The sequence below is a fragment of the Phodopus roborovskii genome, unplaced genomic scaffold (genome assembly GCF_943737965.1).
Source record: "Phodopus roborovskii unplaced genomic scaffold, PHOROB, whole genome shotgun sequence".
NCBI lineage: Eukaryota > Metazoa > Chordata > Mammalia > Rodentia > Cricetidae > Phodopus > Phodopus roborovskii.
The window spans coordinates 11,256,320-11,278,642 of record NW_026126408.1 but is presented as its reverse complement, the minus strand read 5'-3'; the positions used below and the strand labels follow the sequence as shown (position 1 = coordinate 11,278,642).

Here is a 22,323-nt window from a genome sequence, read left to right as displayed (position 1 = left end):
ATGAAGTATTTTCATTATTTGAGATGGAGAGCTTTTCTATGCAGTCCAGTCTGGTCATGAACTTGCTATGACATCTGAACTGGCCTTGCACGTGCAATTCTCCTTGATTTGTTACTGATGTCTCAGTAGTTTCAGGCTTTGTCACCACTTGGTAGAATCTAGGTTTTAGCTTCCCAGCATGGGGAGGGACAAATGATCAGAGCTATCAGCTTTCAAACATAAAGTGTTGGTGGTGTCTCAGACTCAGGGCTGACCTCACAGGGGCCCTGACCCTGCCTGGGCCAGAAATTGAGATGGGAGAACCCAAGGCACAGTATGGACACCTAGACATCCCATGTCTGCATAATCATCCTTGCTCATATGTGCCAAAGAAGCAAGTCAAGAATGGCCTTGGTGGCTTCGTTTGGAAACAATGCAATGCTCCTCAGGACATACATGCAGCAGTTGAAACAAAGGACATTTAGCTCAGCATTGCCTCTGACAGCTCTGTAAACATCCTGGCAATTCATAGGAAAGCTGTAGTACAAGCATGGCATGATACCACTGGTGTGCAACAAACCTAGCATGTGTGTAAATGCATGTGTGCAAAATACGCTATAAATGCAGAAAGACCCATAAAGACCCAAGCACATGGCGATGTTGGCTACTGGGAGGAGCTAGGTGACCAATTGATGAAAGGAGACTGTTGGTACAGGAAGTCAGCATCTTATTAAGCTTTGTGGTGGCATGTGCTTTTAATACCTGCACTCAAGAGGCAGAGGCAGGCAGATCTCTGTGAGTTTAAGGACAGTCAGCCTGGTCCTACAGAACTAGTTCCAGGACAGCCAGGGCTACACAGAGAAACCCTGTTTCAAAAAACAAACAAACAAACAAAACAAAACAACACTGTTCCTCAAGTACATCAGTTTCATTTGTGTGTTCAACAGCCAGAGACAGGACAGGAAGACCAGATAGTGGAAAGCGCAGTTGGACCAGAGGAAGAGGTCCTGCAATAGTTAGGTGCTTATATATGTTAAAAAGCCAGAGGAGGAGGCAGAGGCAGATCTCTGAGTTGCAGGCCAGCCTCATCTGTATAGTGAGTTTCAGGCCAGACAGGGCTACATAGTGAGATTGCTTTTGTTTCTGTTTTCTAATTTCTCCATAAAGAAATGGCAGATCCTTTAGGGCTGAAGAGCTGGCGCAGTGAATAAGAGCACTTGCTGCGCTTGCACAGGTACACACACAGGCAGGCAAACACACACACACACACACACACACACACACACACATTTAATAAAAATAAGACAAATATTTGCACTGATAGTTTAACCTGATTTAAACATTATACACTGTGTATGTATAATTATAATGGGAATATTACATGGCACCCCACTCATATGTATAATCCTATGCCTTTACATATCAATTAAAGAACAAATTTTAAAAGTATGTTTTGAACTACAAAAAAAATCAACAACAAAGAACTCAGGTTTGCATAGTTAGTGGATACTGTATTGAATAGCAAAAACACATAACATTTGTGTCTTTCTAGTAAGTTCCCTCAGATAGCTCTGATTTGGGCTTTAGTGTTTAGTTGTGTTTCATTCCCCAATAGAAAATGTTCTATAGATCATTCATCTAAATTAAAACAAGTATAAAGTTTAATATCTTTCATTTTCTCTTAAAGTTAAATTGAAAATCTGATAACTTTTTTTCTGTTCAGAGATTTGGACTCCTGGAGTTACACACTCACACACTCTCTCACATACATAGATTCTTTTCTGTACTTGCTCAACTCTGTTTACTAGAAGTTTAGGTTGAAGGAGCTGATTTGTGACCCAGAAGATGAGTGAATGAGGCATTTAGAGCAGAGGAGGCCAGGAGATTGCAGGCAGACCCTTAAAGCATGGAGGAGCTGGACCACAAAAGAAGCTGAGGTCTACTAGCACACAGCGAGGACACGAGGGGCCACTATATCCTGGCACTTGCAGGGAAAGTGAATTTCTTTCTTTCTTCTTTTGTTTTTGTTTTTTGAGACAGGGTTTCTCTATGTAGCCCTGTCTGTACTAGAACTGTAGACCAGGCTGGCCTTGAACTCAGAGATCTGCCTCTTCTGCCTTCCAAGTGCTGGGATTAAAGGTGTGCACCACTGCCATCTGGCTAAATCATTCTTTAAATATTTATTTTTATAATTTTAAATTGTGTGTCTATGTCTTGTGTGGGTGTGTGCACCTGAGGCAAGTACCATCAGAGAACAGAGGCGTTGAACACCCCCCCCCCAAGCTGGAGTTCACTAGTCATTGTGAGCCTCAAGAGGGAGCCAAGAACTGAACTTGAGTCCTCTGGAAAAGCAGTTCAAGCTCTTATAGGACCACTGAGCCATCTCAGGAAAGTGACTTTCAAGAAGGAACAATGGCCAGAGAGGAAGAGACAATAACAATAGAGAAGGAGAAGGTTTTATGGGGCCTGGCTATGGAGCGCTCACTGACCATCTTCTAGAGAGGCTACTAGTGGGGAGTGACATTGGAATTTCCAGAAAGTAAAGAATGATCAGGAGAGAGTGTCACTCACCTGCAATGTCTGCTGGCTCAAGGAACTCACTCAAATGTCATATAAATCCCAGATGTAACAAACAGCTCTGCAGACTGGGGAGGGCAAGCTTCTTCAAGCTGCACATTGCTGGCCAGTTTTGAGTCCCTGGGACTGCAGGTCACTTCCAAAAGCAACTGCACAGACCCTCTGGAGCCTACCTGCCCTAGGTCAGGGGGGACTTGAGATGTGGCCAAACATCTTCTGGCTTTAAGTTATAGCCTTGGGACCCCAGGCTTCTCTTGTAAGCGTGTATATCAAATTACTACAGGGGAGCTGGTGTTTTAGTCAATAATTGGATTGCTAATAAGCACTCAGTTCACAAACAGTATTTACCAGGATAGGAAGTCTACCGGTTACATGTATAGAAGTGTTTTGTGAGCTTCTTAAGCCCCAGGATTGCCAACAAATGAGAGCTCAGGTTTGAGGACTTCCATACTTGTGTGTCCAGCTGTTTGTGAGGTAATCCGAGCTTTTCGTGGGGATTCATTCATCTGAATACTTTGATGTATTGTGGTGCTGTTTGTTCTTTCCAGTTCATACGAACTATGAGGTAAAATGCATCCCAAGAAATAACTCCTACTCTTAAAGAGGCTGCGGCACCAAAACTCTACCATAGACAAACACTAGAGCATTAGTAATATCATTGGTGATTTGGCTTAAAGCTGGGAGCCAGAAATCTGGATTTGGAATATACAACACATTCCTGCTTTCCTCTTTCCTAAAATACACCCAGTTTCCTATTGTGGTCAACAGGCACCCTATAAAAAGCAGGGTTACTCACCTCCAGTTTCCAAATGAACACCCGTTGACAAATATAGAAACCTAAGGAAGCCTCACTGTCACAGTGCCAAGTTAAGGGCTTTAACTGTACAGACGGGTAACAGATTTGAGACTCTTACAGGCGGGCTAAGAATCTGAGATCAATTATTCAGACATCCAAATATATAACAGGAGAGTCTGTTGTATGGGTCTCCAGAATACAAAACAGGCATTGTGCCCAGGGCAGATAAAATGTTAAAAAGTCAGGGCCCAGGGTGGTCTCGGTGCCAAAGGAAATCCCAAAAGCAACACATTTGAAATGCAAAACTGAATGAGAAGCATTGGAATTCTGGGGTTGGGGAGGGGAGAACTTACTAGGCTGAGCCCTATTAAAATGCCGAGTAAGCAGAGGCCCAAGCAGAGCCAAGACCCATTTTCAATGAAACAGTGCTCTGGTGTGCATGGCTGTTCTGTTACACCTGACTGAGGAACAAAGTCTCTCAACAGCAGCTGCCTACCACAAGGAGCAAAAAGCAGACAGAGTGGCAAAATAGCTCCTTCGAAAGCTCTCCATGAGGCGAGGTGCCTTCTCCCTCCCAAGCAGATAATCAGGTCCCTAGGGAGGGGGTCTCGTTACTGGGACTTTGTCATCAGGACTGGCTGATGGGAAAATGTGTAGCGGCTTCTCCTAATAACGTCAACACCATCTACCACTCATTGGCGGCGGCATGGCGCTGTGTGTCAGGGACTGATTCAGGGTTTGAATGCCTTTTTCTTTAACCCTCCCAATGCCGTGGAGGTGAGTCTGTTGTCCTGTTTAAGAGATGGTGGGAAATGAGACATGAAGCAGATATTTTCAAAGATACCCTGACGCTAAATAAAGTAGTTGTACTCAAACCCAAATCGATTCGTCTCTTGGGGGCCGGGGGAGGGGGTGGTCTTTATACTTATCCTGTTGGCGGAAAGGGAGACATTGAGATTTATTCATTCTAATGTGTCTTTAGAGAAAAATGTATCTTTTATCATGGAGACATAGGTGTCTGTGAAAAGATGTCACCATCCAGCACACTATTAAGACATCAGGTGAATGACAAGCCCATTAAGAATGACATCACTGTGGTCACAAAAGCCCCAAGGAGGAAATAGAAAAGCCAGTCTTTCACACAAGCTGGCCCTGCTCAGCCACACCCATGTTGGGCTGAGTGCCTGTGAGAGCCAGACCTTGTCATTTCTGGTTTCCTGAAAGTCAACAATGTCAATCTCACTGTTCCCAAGGCAGACCCTCCACCCAGACAGCCCTGTTTGTGGGCCGTCTGCCCACTTATCCTGCCGGCAGCATCAGCATCCCAGCTGCCAATGGACTGAACTTCCAGGGTCAGCTTCCTCGGCTTGCTGCTTAGCATGTAGTTGCCTTGTATCTGCCCAACAGCTCTCAATGAGCCCTTTGACCAGGGGGCCAGGGATCATCTTGGGCTCTGGGTAAAAGTCATGGTGCAGGCTGGCACAGACCCCATTTCCTAGCACACCCACTGCCTGGGCTACAGAACAGCCTTGTGACTGTCTGCATGCCTGGCTTCTGCTTTCCCTCCATTTTCTTACTCATTTATTGTGATATTAACATGCAAACGGTGCACAGATTCTATTTTAAGGATTCAATACCTTACATTTTGGCAAGTGTTTTTGTTTTTAACTGTGTAACCAGCCACCCAATAGATAGAACATCTCCCAGCCCCTAAAATGTTCACCTTCCCAACCAATGCCTACATCCAACTGAGACTCGAATCCTATCAACATAGATTTGTTTTTGCATGAATCTTTGCATAATTACTTCTTAAACATAATTAGAAGACTCTGGATAACTACCCACAAGACTGTTAGTGATGAAAAATACTTTTAATTATATTTATGCCCTGACATTAAAATGCTCATTATACCAAGTATGAAAAAAAATTAAATTAAAATCATCCATGGACCTCTTAGGCATGGCTGGAGCTCCAATGTGTTTCTGTCAAGGCTAGGACCTATGCATTTATCACAGTTCTTGGGTACTGCATTAGTTTCTGTCTTCTCTCACGACTCCCTCCTCCTCTCCCCCATCCCTGAAAGCTTGCCACTCATTTCAGAACAGGCATCTGGAGTTGCCTTGCAAAGTAGCTCAATCAAAAATCAACTCATAATTGAAGGGCCAGCCCTCACGACTTAGTTGAAGCCGATCTGAACTTACATGGATGTTCTCTGGAAAATGCCTGGCTCTCCTCTTTCCCCAACAGCAGTCATGTGGGCCTCTCCTAGCTTGGCCACTCAGGATAACTGCCGGCTCCTAGAGACACTCCGCAGGTAAAGAGTGCATTTGTTATGAAGACAGTCCACCCTAACATCTGCCTCAAATCTGATAATCTTCCCTCTATCCATTTGCAGAAAATGCTGCAGCAGACATGCCCTTAATCTGGTTTGGGTAAAAATTTCATTTCTTTAAAAATGGCATTTTAATGGCATTCTTAATTAGAGATGGAGTTTTCCAGAAATCCAAAGAAAATGAGGATGTCTGTTTCTGAGCCTCGATTTATAGACACCCCTACATAATAGGTGATTGTTGCTAAGTCGTGGGCATGGCCAGTGGTGAGGGTGGGAGCAGATATGAAAACAGTGCCACACGTAAGCACACACACACACACCATGCGCACACACATGCTCACCAAACTTTTGTAAAATGGTGCTAAAATGTATGTAAGCTGGGTGCAATAGCTTATACCTGTAGCACCAGCTGCTGCGTGGGGGGTTTGATGGAGCCAGTAGCCTAAGCCAAGGAACTGGAGGTCAGCGTGAGCAAATAGCATGAGTCTGTCTGGAAGGGGGAGAGACTGGAGAGATGGTTGCGGGTACTGACTGCTCTTCCAAAGGATCCAAGTTCAATTCCAGCTCCTGCATGGTGGCTCACAATCATATTTAACTGCAGTTGGAAAAGACCCAATGTCATCTTCTTGTCTCTGCAGGCACTGCACACACACACACACACACACACACACACACACACACACACACACACACGGTGCACAGATGTGTGTGTTGCATGCAAAATACCCACACATGGAGAAAGTTTTTAAATTTAAATTAGGTAATACAAAACTTTCTCATTTTAATTCTTTTAAAGTGTACTTGAGTGGTATTAAGTCTATTCACACTACTGGATAGCCATCACTAACTACATCCATCTTTGCTTTTCATTTAAAAACAAAAAACTAATGACACACCACCCACTCAACACTACCCATGAAACAGCCCTCCATTTCCCCCCATACCGTCCACCCATAGCAGGTTCTCTCACTTTGGGGCCCCAGGGGTCCACCAGTCTCGTCTCAGCGCTGGGTTTACAGTGCAGTGTACACCACCACACTAGCTTCTGTATGTGGCTTCTGAGATTCAAACTCGGTCAAAAATGTTTGCATGACTGAGCCATCACTCCCAGCCCCTGGTTTCATTCTGTTTTCTGTCCCTGTGAATTGAACAAGGCTGGTAGTCCAACGAGGACTTACTAGTGAAAACATCTGTCCCTTTGTGAATGTCTGTTTCCCATTGTAGAATGTCCTTAGGGTTAATCCACAATGTAGACTGTGTCTGGGTTCTCTTCTTTTTATCTATTCAGTTTTGCAACACTGAGGACTGAACCCAAGGCCTTAGGAATGCGAGGCACACACTCTATCATATGTAGACACCACAGTTTGGTCAGCCATTCAGCTGTCTGTACAGGCAAAAGTTCAAAACTAAATGCAATATTCCTATACTTTATCAATGAGACCATGACCATTTGGAGCCTGACCCTAGTAACTTATGGCACTCTCACAAAAAGAAAAAAAAAAAAGCTACCTTAAATGCCTTTCCCGATAATGAAATTGATAACTAACTTATATGCCATTCTAGAGCCCTCATCCAGTAGCTGATGGAAGCAGAAGCAGACACCCACAGCTAAACACTGAGCCAAACTCTTGGAATCCAGATGCAGACAGGGAGGAGTGATAAGCAAAAGGGACAAGACCAGGCTGGAGAAACACACAGAAACAGCTGACCTGAGCAAGGAGGAGCTCATGGACCCCAGACTGATAGCTGGGAAACCAGCATAGGACAGACCCAGAACCCCCTGAACATGTGTGGGTGTCAGTTAGGAGGCCTGAGCAATCTATGGGGCCTCTGGTAGTGGATTAGTATTTATCCCTGGTATATGAATGGACTTTGGGAGCCCATCCCACATAGAGGGATACCGTCTCAGTCTAGACACATGATATGACAGACTTTGAAGATCCCCCATGGAAGGCCTCACCCTCCCTGGGGAGCAGAAAGGGCATGGGATAAGGAGTTGGTGGGGAGTAGGGGGTTGGTTGAGGACAGGGGAAGAGGGAGAGGGAACTGGGATTGACATGTAAAACAACCTTGTTTCTAGTTTAAATAAAAAAAGGAAAAAAACAAAACAACAGCTTATAAATATTACTCCTGTCATCCCTCAGCAAGATAGTGATGAGTCCACTCACCCACCCAGGTATGGACTCCACGCAAATGCATGCAGGAAAAGACCAACTAGCTTTCCCTTAGTTGCTGTAAAAGAACAGTTCCTTTTTCCTGTAACAAGATCCGCATCTGGGCCTTGTAGTGGTGGCACACCCTTTAATTACAGCACTCAGGATGCAGAGGCATGTGGATCTCTATGAGTTTGAAGCCAGCCTGGTCTACAGAGTGGGTTCCAGGACAGTCAGGGCTGTTACACAGAGAAAACCTATCTCGAAAAACAAAACAAAAAAACCATCTGGTACTTCTTTGGGAGCCACCATCTCATTTAAGATGTGGTCTCTCACTGGGGCTCCGAGTTTGCTGATTGGCATAGAGACCCCAGGGGTCCTCCTGTCCTGGGCCTGCCTGGCTTTTTGTATGAGGATCAGGCAAGAACTTTGCCAACTGAGCCACACACACACACACACACACACACACACACACACACACACACACACACACACACACGTCCTTTCCTGCATCTTTGGGAGTAGGGGTATGCCCTAAGGGGTATGGAGCACCATATGACAATGATTTTGAGTTGTTTCATGTGTCTGTTGGCTACTCACATGTGGGATGAAATGCCTCCACCCTCGATTTTTTTTTTTTTTTTTTTTTTTGAGTCCTCCTGCCTCAGCCTCTCAGCTGCTGCACCTCCTCCCTCAGATTCTAGAGTAGTCTTCTGGGAAGCCATACTAGGGTCTCTACTGGGTTCTCAGTCCACAAGTTTAGTTGATGAGGCTGTGTTTCCCTCCATTGATATTTTTACAGCATGAGGGATTGACTGAACACAAACCCTCATATATTCTAGGCAAGTGCTGTACCCGTCCTCCCTAGTCAAGTCACTTGCACTTTCTAAAATCAAGGGCATCCTCTCCCACTGTTCTTGACCCCTGTTTCTCTGTTAGTAGTGTCCTTAGAGGCATAAAGTAGCCCAATTGGTAATGGTGTTTCCAAGTATCTGTGGGAAGATGGATCAATGTGAGATAAAAAAAAAAAGGCACCTGTATTTTCCCTTAGCTAGACCACCAAGTTAAGCTGGGTGACTTCGCACAAGACATCTAACTTCTGAGACCTTATCCTTGAACGGGGGAAGAAATGAAGATAGGCTCACTCGTCAAGCAGGATTTGAGATGAGACTTGGATATATGTAAACAAGAAAAGTGGCCCCAGGCAACTGGGCCTAGCATCCAGGTCAGCATGACCATCCAATTGGTCAGGGCCAAGGGCAGACACTGGGTACAAAGAGTCATTCATTATTCCTGACTTGCCGGCAAGGCAGCCAATGCCTAGCCAGGCTACAAAAAGTGGCTGGTTCCCACTAAGACCATTTATTTACACCCCTCCATCGACCCCAGCTAAACACCCAGCTCTGGGTGCGCAAAGCCTCAGATACCTGAGTCAGATAAAACAGCTTTGCCACTGACTTCACAAGCTGTAAGAGCTTGGAAAGAAAGCCTTCGAGATCATCCAGTCCAGTTCTTCCTATTTACAGATGGTAAAAACTAAAGCTGAGGGAGGTAGAGAAGCCTGCCCAAATCCACTCAGCCACAGAGCCTGAATCAGCTCTGATGGCCAACTCCCCGCCCCCACGCACTCCAGAAATGTCCTTGATGAAGCAGGAGGACAGCATGGCCGATGCCCGGCACCACCCACACTTTTCCAGAACACTCAGCTCCGTTCTCTAAGAGTGCTGTCTGTAGGAGACATTTCTAGCAGTCCTAACGAGTAGCTTCCGGATGGTCAGATGGGTTTCCTGTCTTTACCAGCTGCTGGGCTCAGGCCTGCTAGCTGGATGCACACTCTCAAGTATCCAATGTCAACAGAAGATCCAGTTATTACACAGAGTGCACTCTCCCCAACTCCCAGACTGAAGGTGCATAGGCCTGTTCTGGCCTGTGCTTTCAGGCACCAAGAAACACATTTACTGCCTTTGCCTTGAGGGGCCTTTCCATCTTTGTTTTGTGATAGAATACACAAGTGATAGGAATAAAAACCATCCACTAGATGACCCTCCTTTCTGAAAAGAAAGATTGTGGCATTAATGTTGATCTCCACAAACCTGGGGGGGAATACTCAAAAATGTCTGGCCTCCTTGACCACATCTCACAGATAACCAAGGGCCGTTTCCTACGACTGAAACCTCGAAGTAGAAGAGGAAGCAGATGATTATACACTGGCTTGTTCTTATATGGGATTATCACCAGTGTGGGAAAGCATAATTAGGATGACAACACATTATTGCTATCATTTCAGGATTGTCTCTGACCTCAGCGACTCTCCCCACCCACCATTATTCATTCTCCGGAAGCATGGGCTCATGAGCTGCTTTGAATATTTGTGTGCATGGATGACACATGTAATGGTTTTCAAGGCCAGTGCAAGCCTGTGTGTCCTCACTACATAGCAAAATTCTCCACCTGAGCAAGTAGAATTGAACAAAACTGTTTGTTCAGAGGCTCACAGATCTGTTGTGTAAGGAAATCAATGACATTCACTGTGACAAATAAGTGACAAAAATAATGAAGGATAAAGTATCCCGGGAGCATAAAGAAGCCTTGGTGGCAGAGCTCTGGTTTTTCCCAGCATCTTCTTCTACACTTCCATTTTAGAAGTTCCTTTCATGCATGGGTTGTGAAAAGACAGGAGATGCTGGCATCATGTCATTTTAAGAGAACTTAAGGCAAGGTCTGTACACGTGTTCTTGTAATTTAGAAATAATCCTTCACACAAGTTATAAATGAGGAAAGCTTGGCCAGGCAGGCATGGCAGTGCCAGCCTGAAATCTCAGTACCCAGGAAGATGAGGCAGTGGATCAGCTGAGGTTACCTCCCAAGACTGCCACTTAAAAACATGAATTAAGCGTCCAGATTCCTGTGACTTGACAATGCTCCTCAGAATTTCCCTTCCCTGGTCCCAACCAAGCCCATCCAGGTACACAGCATATACATGAGATCCACATAAGACACAGATCTGCTCCAAGTCCGCCTCTGAGGCAGCACCAACTAAATCAAGACTGCTTAGCCCTGAGGTTAGAGGGCAAGCTCTAGTTCACAGGCAAACTCTCAGGGAAACAGAAGCACCTCTTATTCCAAGTCAAACACTGGCCATGAGACTTTTTTTAAAAGCAAGGTATCATATAAACCAGGCTGGCTTCCAACTTGCTCTGTAGACTAGGTAGGATGACCTTGAACTCCTGATCCTTCTGCCTCTGCCTTAACTACTGGAATCACAGACTCATACCACCCAGGACAGGAGCCCTCTTAACTGTATGGCAGTCTTGAAGGTTCCAGCCCTACTCTGCTGTGTCTGCCTGTGAAACACACGTGCCTCTTGCTTGTGCTTTCCACCAGCACACATCTGTTTTTGTGTCTCTTACTTATTCTTTAGTCCTCCAAGGTCCTTCCTTGAGCCTTTTCTCTCTGACAAAGCAAAACAATGGTAAGAAATAGGGAAGGTAGCAAGAACAGACTCTCTCCAGAAGTGTCTGTAGATGTCACTTTCAGAAACTTTGTTCCCTTCCTTATTCTCCTGTTCTTCCCAACTCACCATGTCTGGGTCTAGGGGAGTATGGTGCAGTGGGTACCACAAAGGAAGGCCTCTGTCCTCTGAAAGGTTTGCATTTTCTGGGGTCAGTGTGATGGCATTTGGAGTTGGACAGCCCAAGTTCAAATCTCAGCTTTATCCCCAAAATAGCGGCCATGGTGAGTTTATTCGACTTTCTATGCCCCGGTTTCCTCAATTTGAAAACAGAAATGTTAATCCCAATGTGTAGAATTTAGCAAGAGAAGTCAGTCAACACAGAGTTTAATGTGTCTCTTCTACTTCAAGATATTGCTGGTGTCGTTCCATCCCACCTTGCTAGATAAGCTTTGTGTCATTTACTGAGCACATCCTTGTAAAACATGCAAGAAATGAAATAATATCTATTTCATTTGTTTAGTGTGTGTGAAGTCAGAGGAAAATAGTGGAAGCTGATCCCCTCCTCCCACCACATGGGTCTTGGACCTTGAATTGTAGTTTTTGGGTGTGGGGCATGCACATTTACCTATCAAGCCATCTCACTGGCTCCTGAAGTCATAGTCGATATAAAAGACATATATTTTTGTGTCCCCTTTGATGCCCTGTGTTATATCATACATAGCTGGCATACCACAAATAATTGATAGTTTTTGTCTATGTTTATTCTACACAATACCAAGCAAATGAGAATCGAACGATTAATATCCTTAATAAATACAGCACTTAGTCTTATAAGTCACTGAAGCATAAATGCTTAAAAACACAGGAGGTATTAGTAATAAAATATAAGTTAGGGGTGAGGGAGATGGCTCAGTTAGTGAGGACCTGAATTAGGGTTCCCAGAACCCACATAAAAGCTGGGTATGGTAGAATGTGTCTGTAGCCTCATCTCTAAGGAGGCAGAGAAGAGAGGGATCCCTTGAGCCCAATGGCAGGCAGCTTAGCCAAGTCAATGAACTTCAGGTTCCTGTCTCAAAAAAACAAGGTGGAGAATGACAGAGGGAGACATTCCATGTCACCCTCTGACTTCTACACACTTTAGTGCACATGTGTACAAACCCAATGCCTGCATAGACTGCACACCCAGAATGAAAGTTAAATGATATGAACCCGTTGATCAGATTAACAAAGATAAGAAAGAAAGCAGAGCCTCAGGAATGCTAAATTAATGCTCTAGCAACCATACCTTCAGCCTTGAACATTAACTGGAGCCTTAGCCTTTAGCATTAACCAACCCACACTGCCCACTCCTAGTATTTATTGCCTTTGAGGGTACCAGAAGATGGGCATTCTGATCACCACTAATAGGAGTGTCACACAAACTGCAAACTACAGTCTTGACAATAGTAGCAAGTCCCTAAAATGTTTATACTCTTAACATTCATTGCTTGACTATGACCTAAGGGAAAATTCCAGAGTTTAGAGACAGTTTTAGGTATCAGGCGTTTCTTCATTCACCATACCATACTTTAGCCTTTAAAATAAGCCTGGGACCAAGTGATGCTTGCCCTTAATCCCAGCAGGAGAATCCGAGTTCCAGGTCAGCCTGGTCTACAGAGTGTGTCCCAGGTCCTCTAGGATGTTAACACCAGTTTTGTTTGTTTGTTTTGTTTTGTTTTTTGACACAGGGTTTCTTTGTAGCTTTGGAGGCTGTCCTGGAATTCGCTCTGTAGACCAAGCTGGCCTCAAACTCATAGAGATTCATCTGTCTCTGCCTCCCCAGTGCTGGGGTTAAAAGCACGTGCATTGCAGTCTGGACAGACACCCAGTTTAAAAAAAAAATCCAGGCTAGTAGGAAAAGGCTTGGGCAAGCCTGGTTACTAGAGTTTGGTCCTCAGAAGCCATGTAAGAGTGGGAGGGGAGGACAACTCTTGTTCTCCCCAAGTGTGCCCTGGTATGTCCCCTCCCCCACACCATGTACAAACACTCAAAGTAAAACACATACACACACACACACACACAATTTAAAATGGCAGCTATCTGGCCTAGGGTGACCACAGATAATAGTAATGGACTGTCTATTTCTTTGAGATTTATTTTTATTATTTTTATTTACATGCATGAGTGGGCATGCTTGTGGAGGCCAGAAGAGGGTGTTGAACCTCTGTAAAGAGGTTATAGGCCAGTGGTTCTCAACCTTCCTAATGCTGCAACTCTTTAACACAATTCCTCATGTTGTGGGCTCCCCCCAACCATACAATTATTCTTGTTGCTACTTCGTATCTGTGACTTTGATACTGCTATGAATCGCAGTGTAAATATTTCTCATATGCAGGATGTCTGATGTGCAACCCTTGTGAAAAGGGTCATTCGACCCCCAGGTTGAGAACAACTATTAATAGGCAGTTGTGAGCCACATGACATGAGTGCTGGGACTCAAACTCAGGACTTCTGGAAGAATAGCAAGTACTCTTGACCTCTGAGCCTTCTCTTCAACCCTCAGGGTACATATATGTATTTTAGTTAGACAAAGACTTTGAATGTATTCACCACTGGGAATGACAAATATTTAGGAGCTAGATATGCTTAGTCAGATTTGAACATTATAATACACATACACATATGTGTATATGTGTGTGTAAATATCACATGGCACCCCATAAATATTTTCATATGTGCGCATGTGCACAGAGTGCTGGGGTGTGCTATATATAGTTTAGATCTGGAATGTTCTCCAAAGGCCCATAAATTGAAGGCTTGGTCCTCAGCTTGGTAATATTGGGAAGGTGCAAGCTCTGAGGCTCCCTAATGGAGGGTCAGGCCAAGGGAGCATGATTTCCTCCTGAGAAGACACTGGGACTCTGACCCCTCCGGTCTCTCTCTTTGCTTCCTGGCCACGATGAAGTTAGCAGCTTCCTTACCAACTTCCATAATGGCATACTATCTCAGTACAGACCCAAAAATAATGGAGCCAACTGACCACAAACTGTAATCTCTAAAATCTCGTCAATAAACCTTTTCTTTTAAGTTGATTTATCACATATTTTTCCCCCTCAAGACAGGGTTTTTCTGTGTAGCTCTGCCTCTCCTGGAACTCACTCTGTAGATAAGGCCAGCTTCGAACTCCAAGATCTGCCTGTTTCTGCCTCCTGAGTGCTGGGAATTAAAGATGTGGGCCACCACCACCTGGCTATCACAGTCCTTTAATGTAGCAACAGGGAGCTAAGAAATATGAGACTGAATGCATAGCATCAGGCGTGTCAACTACATACTTGAAGAGTGAATGACAACAATCCAGCTTCAAATATGCAAATATCCATTTTAAGTGGCAAATTTTCATTAATTTGGGTTTGGAGGAGGATACACATATGCCATTGGGGGGGGGGTGAAACATAAAATTGTATAAAATGAGTAATTCCAACCATGTAAACAAATGCACAGAACAAATATCAAGACATCTGTTATAGCTAGCTATATTTTCAGGTTCTCTAGAAAGATTATTAGCAGTAGAAAAGGAAAATAAAAGTAATTTTTTTTTAAAATTAACTTTCCATTGTTTGGAGAATAACATAACAAGCATAAAGGGTTCTGAACTCACAGACAACTGCCTGCCTCTACCCCCAAAAGGCAGGGATGAAATGCGTGCTCCATCACCTCCCAGCCCTCTTTTCTTAAATTAAAAAGCAAAGGAGTATAGAGAAATGATTCAGAGGGTAAGATGCGTCTTGCCATGCAAAGGAGAAGGCCTGACTTCAAATCTCCAGGACCTACATAAAGCCAGGCATGGCAGCACACATCTATAATCCCAGCATTCTCACGGTGAGATAGCATTCAGAAAAAGGCTAGACCCTGGAAGCTAGTCTGGCATACACACCTAAGGGGTAAACAAGCCGAGATGGGCGTGAAAGACCAATACCTGAGGCTACCTCTGACCTTCACACATGTGCCATGGCATGCATGGGTGCCCCACTATACACAGATTCATGAAGCAGAGAAGAATTGAGGAAAGGGAAAAGGTGGGGCAGCTCCCACTCAGGAGAGAGAGAGAGACTCTGTGCGTGTGTGTGTGTGTGTGTGTGTGTGTGTGTGTGTGTGTGTGTGTGTGTGTGAGTTCGCACGTGCGCTAAGAAAAGCTCCAGTTCAAGGTTACCTGAGGAAAGAGCTGAGGTCAAAACGGGGGTGGGGGGTCCTCAGGTCTCTTTCACTGTTGCTAACCTGGAGTAACAAACACAGCAAAGGTCCGGAAAGAAAGAGGGGAAAGGACAAAGGATTTGGATGAATTGCAAAATCATAGCATTCACATACACTGCAACACAAACAGGAGGGTTTGGTGGGCTTTGTTCTTTTAATTTATTATTATTATTGTTATTATTATTATTATTATTATTTTAGACAGGGTCTCTTCATGTTGCCCTGGCTGTCCTGGAACTCGCTGTATAGACCAGGCTGGCCTCGAACTCACAGAGATCCACCTGCTTCTGCCTCCCCAGTGCTGGATTAAAGGTGTGCACCACCACTGCCCAGCTCAGTAGTTTGTTCTTTAGGGGTTGTTTCTCTGTCTTTGTTTTGCCGTGCTGGGGACCAAGCCTTAGACTCTACCACTGAGCTAATCCCAAGCCCAAAAGATGGGTCTAAATAATCAGTTGTGAAGGGAGGATTTTCCCTTCCTCCCTTTTCCAGATCTTCTGTAAGGAGATATTAACTGTCTTGTTTTTAATTGATATGAAAGGACAACACTGTGAGCAGCAAGAGACAGAAGACAGGCTGTACCCACAGGGACTCTTCTCAAGGCGAATAAAGAATGGGGATGCAGGTAATGGCAGGCAGGGTACCATGAGTGCAGGAGGCTGGAGATCTGCAAGGGAGGTCACTGTGTGTGTAACAGAGAGAGACGGAGACACAGACAGGCAAGCAGGCAGGGCAGATTTCTGCAAAGGTGAATCTGCACCTCAGGGAGTCGGCCTGGCCCTGCAGTTTCTCTGCTCCATTTACAACAGCTCTACAGTGTGTGTTGGATGCACTAAGCACCATTTCAAAAGCCGGACACCATTACTCTCCCTACAGAGAACATTCTCCTACACAAAGCAGGAAGGGAGGCACAAGCTGAGGGTACAGAGGATCTAGTCAGTGCAGCGTTAGCTCCAGTGGGACAGCTTGCCCAGACCGCAGTGTGGTAGGGAAACCCTCTCTATTCTCTTTACTCTGTGGCCAGCTGCACTCGGTCTCTAGAGGCACCATTCCCAGGGAAGCTGGATCTGGCATCAGTGGGGGAATTGATGCTCTCACGGCTCTGGCCCAGGTGAGAGGAACAGGTTAAATCCTAGTTATATAATCCCAACCAAAAGAAAATGGAATCCACTCTTGCATAGAACTTGTCTGGTCACTGTCCCTCTGCAGGACTCTTGTCAATCCACACTCATAGATGTAATCAGGACTATAGGACCAAGCGGTGGTGGCACATACCCCCCCCCCTTTTATCCCAGCACTCAGGAGGCAGAGGCAGACAGATTTCTGAGTTCAAGGCCGGCCTGGTCTACAGATGGAGTTCCAGGACAGCCAGGGCTACGCAGAGCAACTCGTCTCAAGAAAACAAACCCACAAAAAAAGACTGTAGGAAGTAATTCATGTCCTTTTGGCGTGACATTTAAGAGAGTGGCTGTGGGTTAGGGCTCAGTAAATGGTAGCAGCAGCCTGGGTGGCTCAAGAAATGGCTAAGTGTAGTTCCACGTGGGTAATCCCACCACTAGGGAGGCAAAGGCATGAAGTAGAATTCAAGGCTAACTTGGGAATCACAGTGCAACCCTTGTCTTAAAAAAGATGAAAGAAAGAAAAGAGAGACGGGGAGCTGTTCAGTGACCCATAGGTCAAGGTGCATTGAGGTTTCTTGCTTCTCCTCTCTGTCAATTCCTGCACATGCAAGGATCCCCAAGAGAACCTGGAAGGGACAAGCTCTCCTGTGCCCTGCCAAGCAGATGCTCCTGACACCACTGCTTGGCTTTGGAGGAGTACAACAGACCTGGAAGGTAGGCGGGCATCTCACCATTTTATAGAGAAATAGAATTCAAAGGCATGACCACACTTGCCTAAGGCCAGAGAGTGTGAATGGCTCTCAGGTTGAGCTCCACTGACCTCAGGTCTAGGACCCCATTATGCCTCAGGAAAGACAAAAAACCTTTGGTCTCCTGTAGGGCAAATGAAGAATACAGATGACTGAGTTGTGGAGGGTGAAGGTTAGGTAGGCACTGACTAGAGGGAAATGAAGATCTGCCTGAGGCTGGCAAGGAAAGCTCTTAGGCCCCTTCTGGTTCTGTACGTCCTTACTGTCTATCAGTTCATAAAATGCCTGGTGACATCGGAGACATTAGGGGAAGGGGGACAGTGGTCCAGCACTGAGCCAAGAGGCCAAGGTGTCACCTTACCTTACTTGACCTTGAACATGTCACTTAGAAAATTAGGGGGAAGAACAAGTCATAAGAAGTCCATAATGCCATGTGTCTCTTACCCCTCTACTCACATCCAAGGCGAGATGCTACTACACATCTTTTCCCTTTTTTCTTTTCAGTCCTCCCTGTGCATCCTTGCTAACCTGCAACTCATGATGTAGCCCAGGCTGTCCTCAAACTTGCAGTCAATTTGCAGTGACCCTTCTAGAATGCTTGTGCCTCTAGAATGCTTACACAGACACACACACAGACACACAGACACACACACACACACACACACACACACACACATCCTACTAGCATTCCTTTTCATCACTAACTTCCAGGGAGAGAATATAAGAGCTCTGCAGTCCTTTCTTTTCATCAAGGCAAGACTAAAATGCAGGCAGATAAGCAAAATTCCTTGTTCTCAGACAACTCTAGGGTCCAGGCTTTGCAAGGTGAGCAGCTTGAATCCAGCACTTTCCTGGGCTGTAGGCAACTACCCAGAGGAGTCTTTCATCATAGTCTTTCTATGAATCACTCAGAGTTAAAAGTCCCTGCTCTGTTTGCATCTGGGGAAATAAAAACATTATTAAAGAGAATTGAAATGCCGTGGTGCATCTGAAAATAGCATGCAGTGAAGGCTGGCTCCCCAGTTCCTCATCTGTTCTAGGCAGCTCTTCCAACAGGAGCAGAGCTGGAACTCCCATACCCTGATTGTCAGATACCCTAAGTTACCACATTATCTACTAGCTGTAATGTGGTGAGCCAGGACTGCCAAATCTGGCTCATACTAATGGGTCTGTCCTAACTCCCTCCCTGCTGCAGGTGCCCCTGCAGTCACATGCTTCTGTCAAGTGATCTGCAGCTTCAGGCTACTCCCTCTGCAGAAAAGAATGGAGAAGAGGTCTATGGCTCTTCCATCCTCCCTACAGGCAAATGTACAAGTCCAGTCACCTTTCTTCAGAGTACCCTCTGGTTATAGGTCCAGCCTCTGAGGTCAAGTCGCCCCTCCCATACTAGGTCTAGCCAAGGGAATTCATACTAGCTATGAGGACCTGCTGGTATCTCAACTGGGATCACAGTGTGGCTATGTGATCAACTGGGCAGGGAACAAGATTCACACAAAAGCTGAGTCTTTGTCTTCTAAATAGGGGGCCCAACGACTCTGGAGTGAGCTCTTCAGCATGCTCTCAGCTTCCTCTGTGCCAACAAACTTTGTGACTCATGGTCTGCTTGCAGAGGCAGCCAGCAAGCAGCCTTACAGATGGGTTAAATTGGGAACAGGCTCTTCTAGATCACTCACCCATCAGGTGCATCCTGAACCCCTACTCTGCAGTAGGACAGGGAGTGAGCTCAGTTCCAATTCTTTTGTTGGCCCCAGAATAACTACCAGAGATCTGGGCTCTAATAGACTGTGTCCATAGGAATACATGCGGGCGCACGCACGCACACACATACACACCCCTAGTAGGCTCTGCAAGGCAGCCCATTCCTAGCCCGGTCCAGATCTCCAGTGTTCTACTCTTAGGAGCTGAAAAGTGGGACCCCAGGAGAGCTTTTCCTTATCCACACAGCCAGCAGAACCAGAGGAAATCTTGGTAAATGAGCAAGCAGAGCCGTGCACCTCGAGTCTTGGAACTGTCACACATACGTAGGGATGGTGGCTGTGGAACTGGGAGAGACCTTCGAAACTATATCTCTTCCCTTCAGTTCCCCGCCCCCGCAAGGCCAATCTGGAAGTTGGGAAGCCTGCATCCCACCGGCAGCCAGGATAGGTAGAGAGGCCCCAAGTCCATTCAGCTCGGAGAGAAGAGCCTCCAGCGCCAGCTTGCTCCCCAGCTCCTGCACCGCAGGCGCCACCTCCCACATCCAAAGAGCCGGGCGTCAGGCGGGCACTGAGAAGCTCCCCTCTACCCTGGACCAGTTTCGCGCATCAAACTCCCAAGCACACGCCTCTTTGTTAATTCTGCAAATACTGTCTGTCACACGATCGCCTCCACCATCATTCCTTGTCGGCTCAGCTCCAGAGACACCGGCTTTCGCCAAACTCCCTACCCGGCGACAGACCACCGCCCCTTAGCGCCTGCACACGCCGGCCCGAAAGACCTCAAGGGACCAGATAGTTCCCCGGTCCGAGGCATCTTTGTCCTCTCTGCACAGACGCTTGCTCACAAGGCGACTGGAGCAGCCCAGCCTGGCACCAAGTCGGAGTTCTCGCTTTTGGCCGGGGGCCACTCCGGGGGACAAAGGTTCGCGTCCTGGAAGTTTGCGGGCCCGAGCCGGGGCGCCGAGCCCTCCTTACCGTACATCGCGAGGAGCGCGCCTCCAGGAGGCCGGCGTCGCCGAGTCGCTGGCAGCTAGTCCCCGGCCGCGCCTGCCTTTCATTCACAGCCCGGGGGGCTCAGGCGACTGCGGGCAGAGACCCGGGCGCGGCAGGAGCTGCCGATGGGGGGCCGGAGGCGGGCGGGACGGAGCGGGACGCCACCCGCCCATTCAGCGCCGAGGTTGGCCGCCGCCTCCTATTCGTGTCCGCAGGCTAGGCGGCGCTCGGGGGGCGGAGCTGTGTCCTGCCACGCCCCTCCCCCTTAGCCACTGGTGAACTGCCTCAAGAACCCCGCCTCTACCCCGTGCTCCTCCCCTCCCCTCTTCAGCCTGGGGCGCGCCTTTTGCCAACCCGACGCCCCCCAGGAGCCAGAATTCTGGTTGCTGCGGTCACCCAGTGATCATCCACCTGAATTCCGGCTCCTGTCTCAAAACCTTTCTCCGGTTGCTGACGTATTCCCCAACCTGAGGAGACCTCCCAGGTCAGCAGGATGCTTGAAGCTGCAGGTGCACCCCTCCTCCAACTCTAACCAGGCTGCTCAGACTAAGCCACCCGCTCCAGAGGGCAGAAATTCACTCTTAACCCTCCTCTTTGCGTGGGTCCCCAAACTCTAGCCCAGTCCTACGACTCTGGCCAGGTGCTTGCTACCTGGGCAGGTATTCAGGAAATCTAGCGCACTCCCAACCCCCCCAAGGGCTGCAGTAAATCCGCTTGATTTTCCCCTCCAGATTTATTCCTGTACTTTGCAAGCTTTGCAACTAGCATCCTCTCCAGCGATGCCCCAGAGCCAATCTGAATTCGGCATCTTCCACACGACCTGGCAGACACAAAGGGGCAGAAACCTCAGGCCAACGCCCTGGAGATCTCTGTCTTCTGTTTCCCTGGCCTTCCCGTATCTGTTTTTTAATTTCTCCTCTTGCCCCTGGGTGGAGGCTTTTCGTTTTCTTCTCGACCATAGAAATTACTGAAAGATGCAATGGCCTTCATTTTATTAATACTTCATTTAACCTTGAAGTTAAGTCTAATATAATAGGTCAAAGCATGACCCTCTTCGAGTCTTGCTTCCTGCAGGACTGTTGAGGAATTCCATGAAACCTACAGTGTGTAATGGTCACCCACATATTTGTTTCCCATCCTTCTTTGGAAATACAAGGGTAAAACAAAGAGAGATCCAGTACTTGTGTCTGGAGACACTGCTCACTGCAACCCAAACTGTTAAGTTTCAGTCTCCTTCTGCTGCCTGCAAATCAAGGTGTAGAACTCTCAGCTCCTTCTCCAGCACCACGCCTGCCTGCATGCCGCCATGCTTTTTGCCTTGATGATAATGGACTAAACCTCTAAAACTGTAAGCCAGCCCCAATTAAATGTTTTCCATTATAAGAGTTGCTGTGAGGCCAGGTGGTGGTGGTGCACACCTTTAATCCCACCACTTGGGAGGCAGAGGCAGGTGGATCTCTGTGAGTTCCAGGACAGCCAGGACTACACAGAGAAAAACCCTGTCTAAAAAAAAGGTTGCCATGGCCATGATATCTCTGTTCACAGCAATAGAAACCTTAACTAAGACAGTTTCTGTTCTTGTGATAAATAGGATGACCAGAAAACCACTTGTAGAGAAAAGGGGTTATGTCCTATTAAACTTTACAGTGCATCACTGAGGGAAGTTGTGATAGTTTGAATGAGAATGGCCTCCACAGGCTCACATCTTTTAATGCTGGTCCCTAGTTGGTAAAACTGTTTGGGGAGGATTAGGAGGCGTGGCCTTGTTGGGGGAGGTATGTTGCAGTTGACTTTCTCTGACTGTCTCTGTCTCATGCTCGTGGATCACATGCAAGCTCTAGATCTGGAGCCATGCCTGCCTGCTGCCATGCTCCCACCATGATGGCTGTAGACTCTGCTATCTTCGGAAATTCAAGCCCTAAACTGAATGCCCTCTTTTATAAGTTGCCTTGGCTATGGTGTCTTAGCACAGCTATAAAAAGGTAATTAAGTCAGGGTTCACCCCGAAAGTTCTATGGCCAGTAAGCAGTTGCTGGAGGGAGAGATTTGTTTTTTTGTTTTTTGTTTGTTTGTTTTTGGTTTGGTTTGGTTTGGTTTTTTTGAAACAGAGTTTCTCTGTGTAGCTTTGGAGGCTGCTCTATAGACCAGGCTGGCCTTGAACTCACAGAGATCTGCCTGCCTCTGCCTCCCGAGTGCTGGGATTAAAGGTGTGCGACACCGACGCCAGGCTAGAGGGAGAGATTT

The 22,323-nt window shown here is 46.5% G+C and overlaps 1 protein-coding gene across 1 annotated transcript in view; it reads right to left on the bottom strand.

The window, feature by feature from the left end:
• Positions 1 to 20,198, bottom strand: part of Efr3b (EFR3 homolog B) — a 69,506-nt gene extending 49,308 nt beyond the window's left edge. Inside the window, exon 1 of the mRNA XM_051181725.1 lies at positions 20,062 to 20,198. Within this exon, the coding sequence (XP_051037682.1) occupies positions 20,062 to 20,068 (7 nt within the window). The 5' untranslated portion in view covers positions 20,069 to 20,198. The remainder of the gene's footprint in view (positions 1 to 20,061) is intronic.
• Positions 20,199 to 22,323: the final 2,125 nt, after the last annotated feature.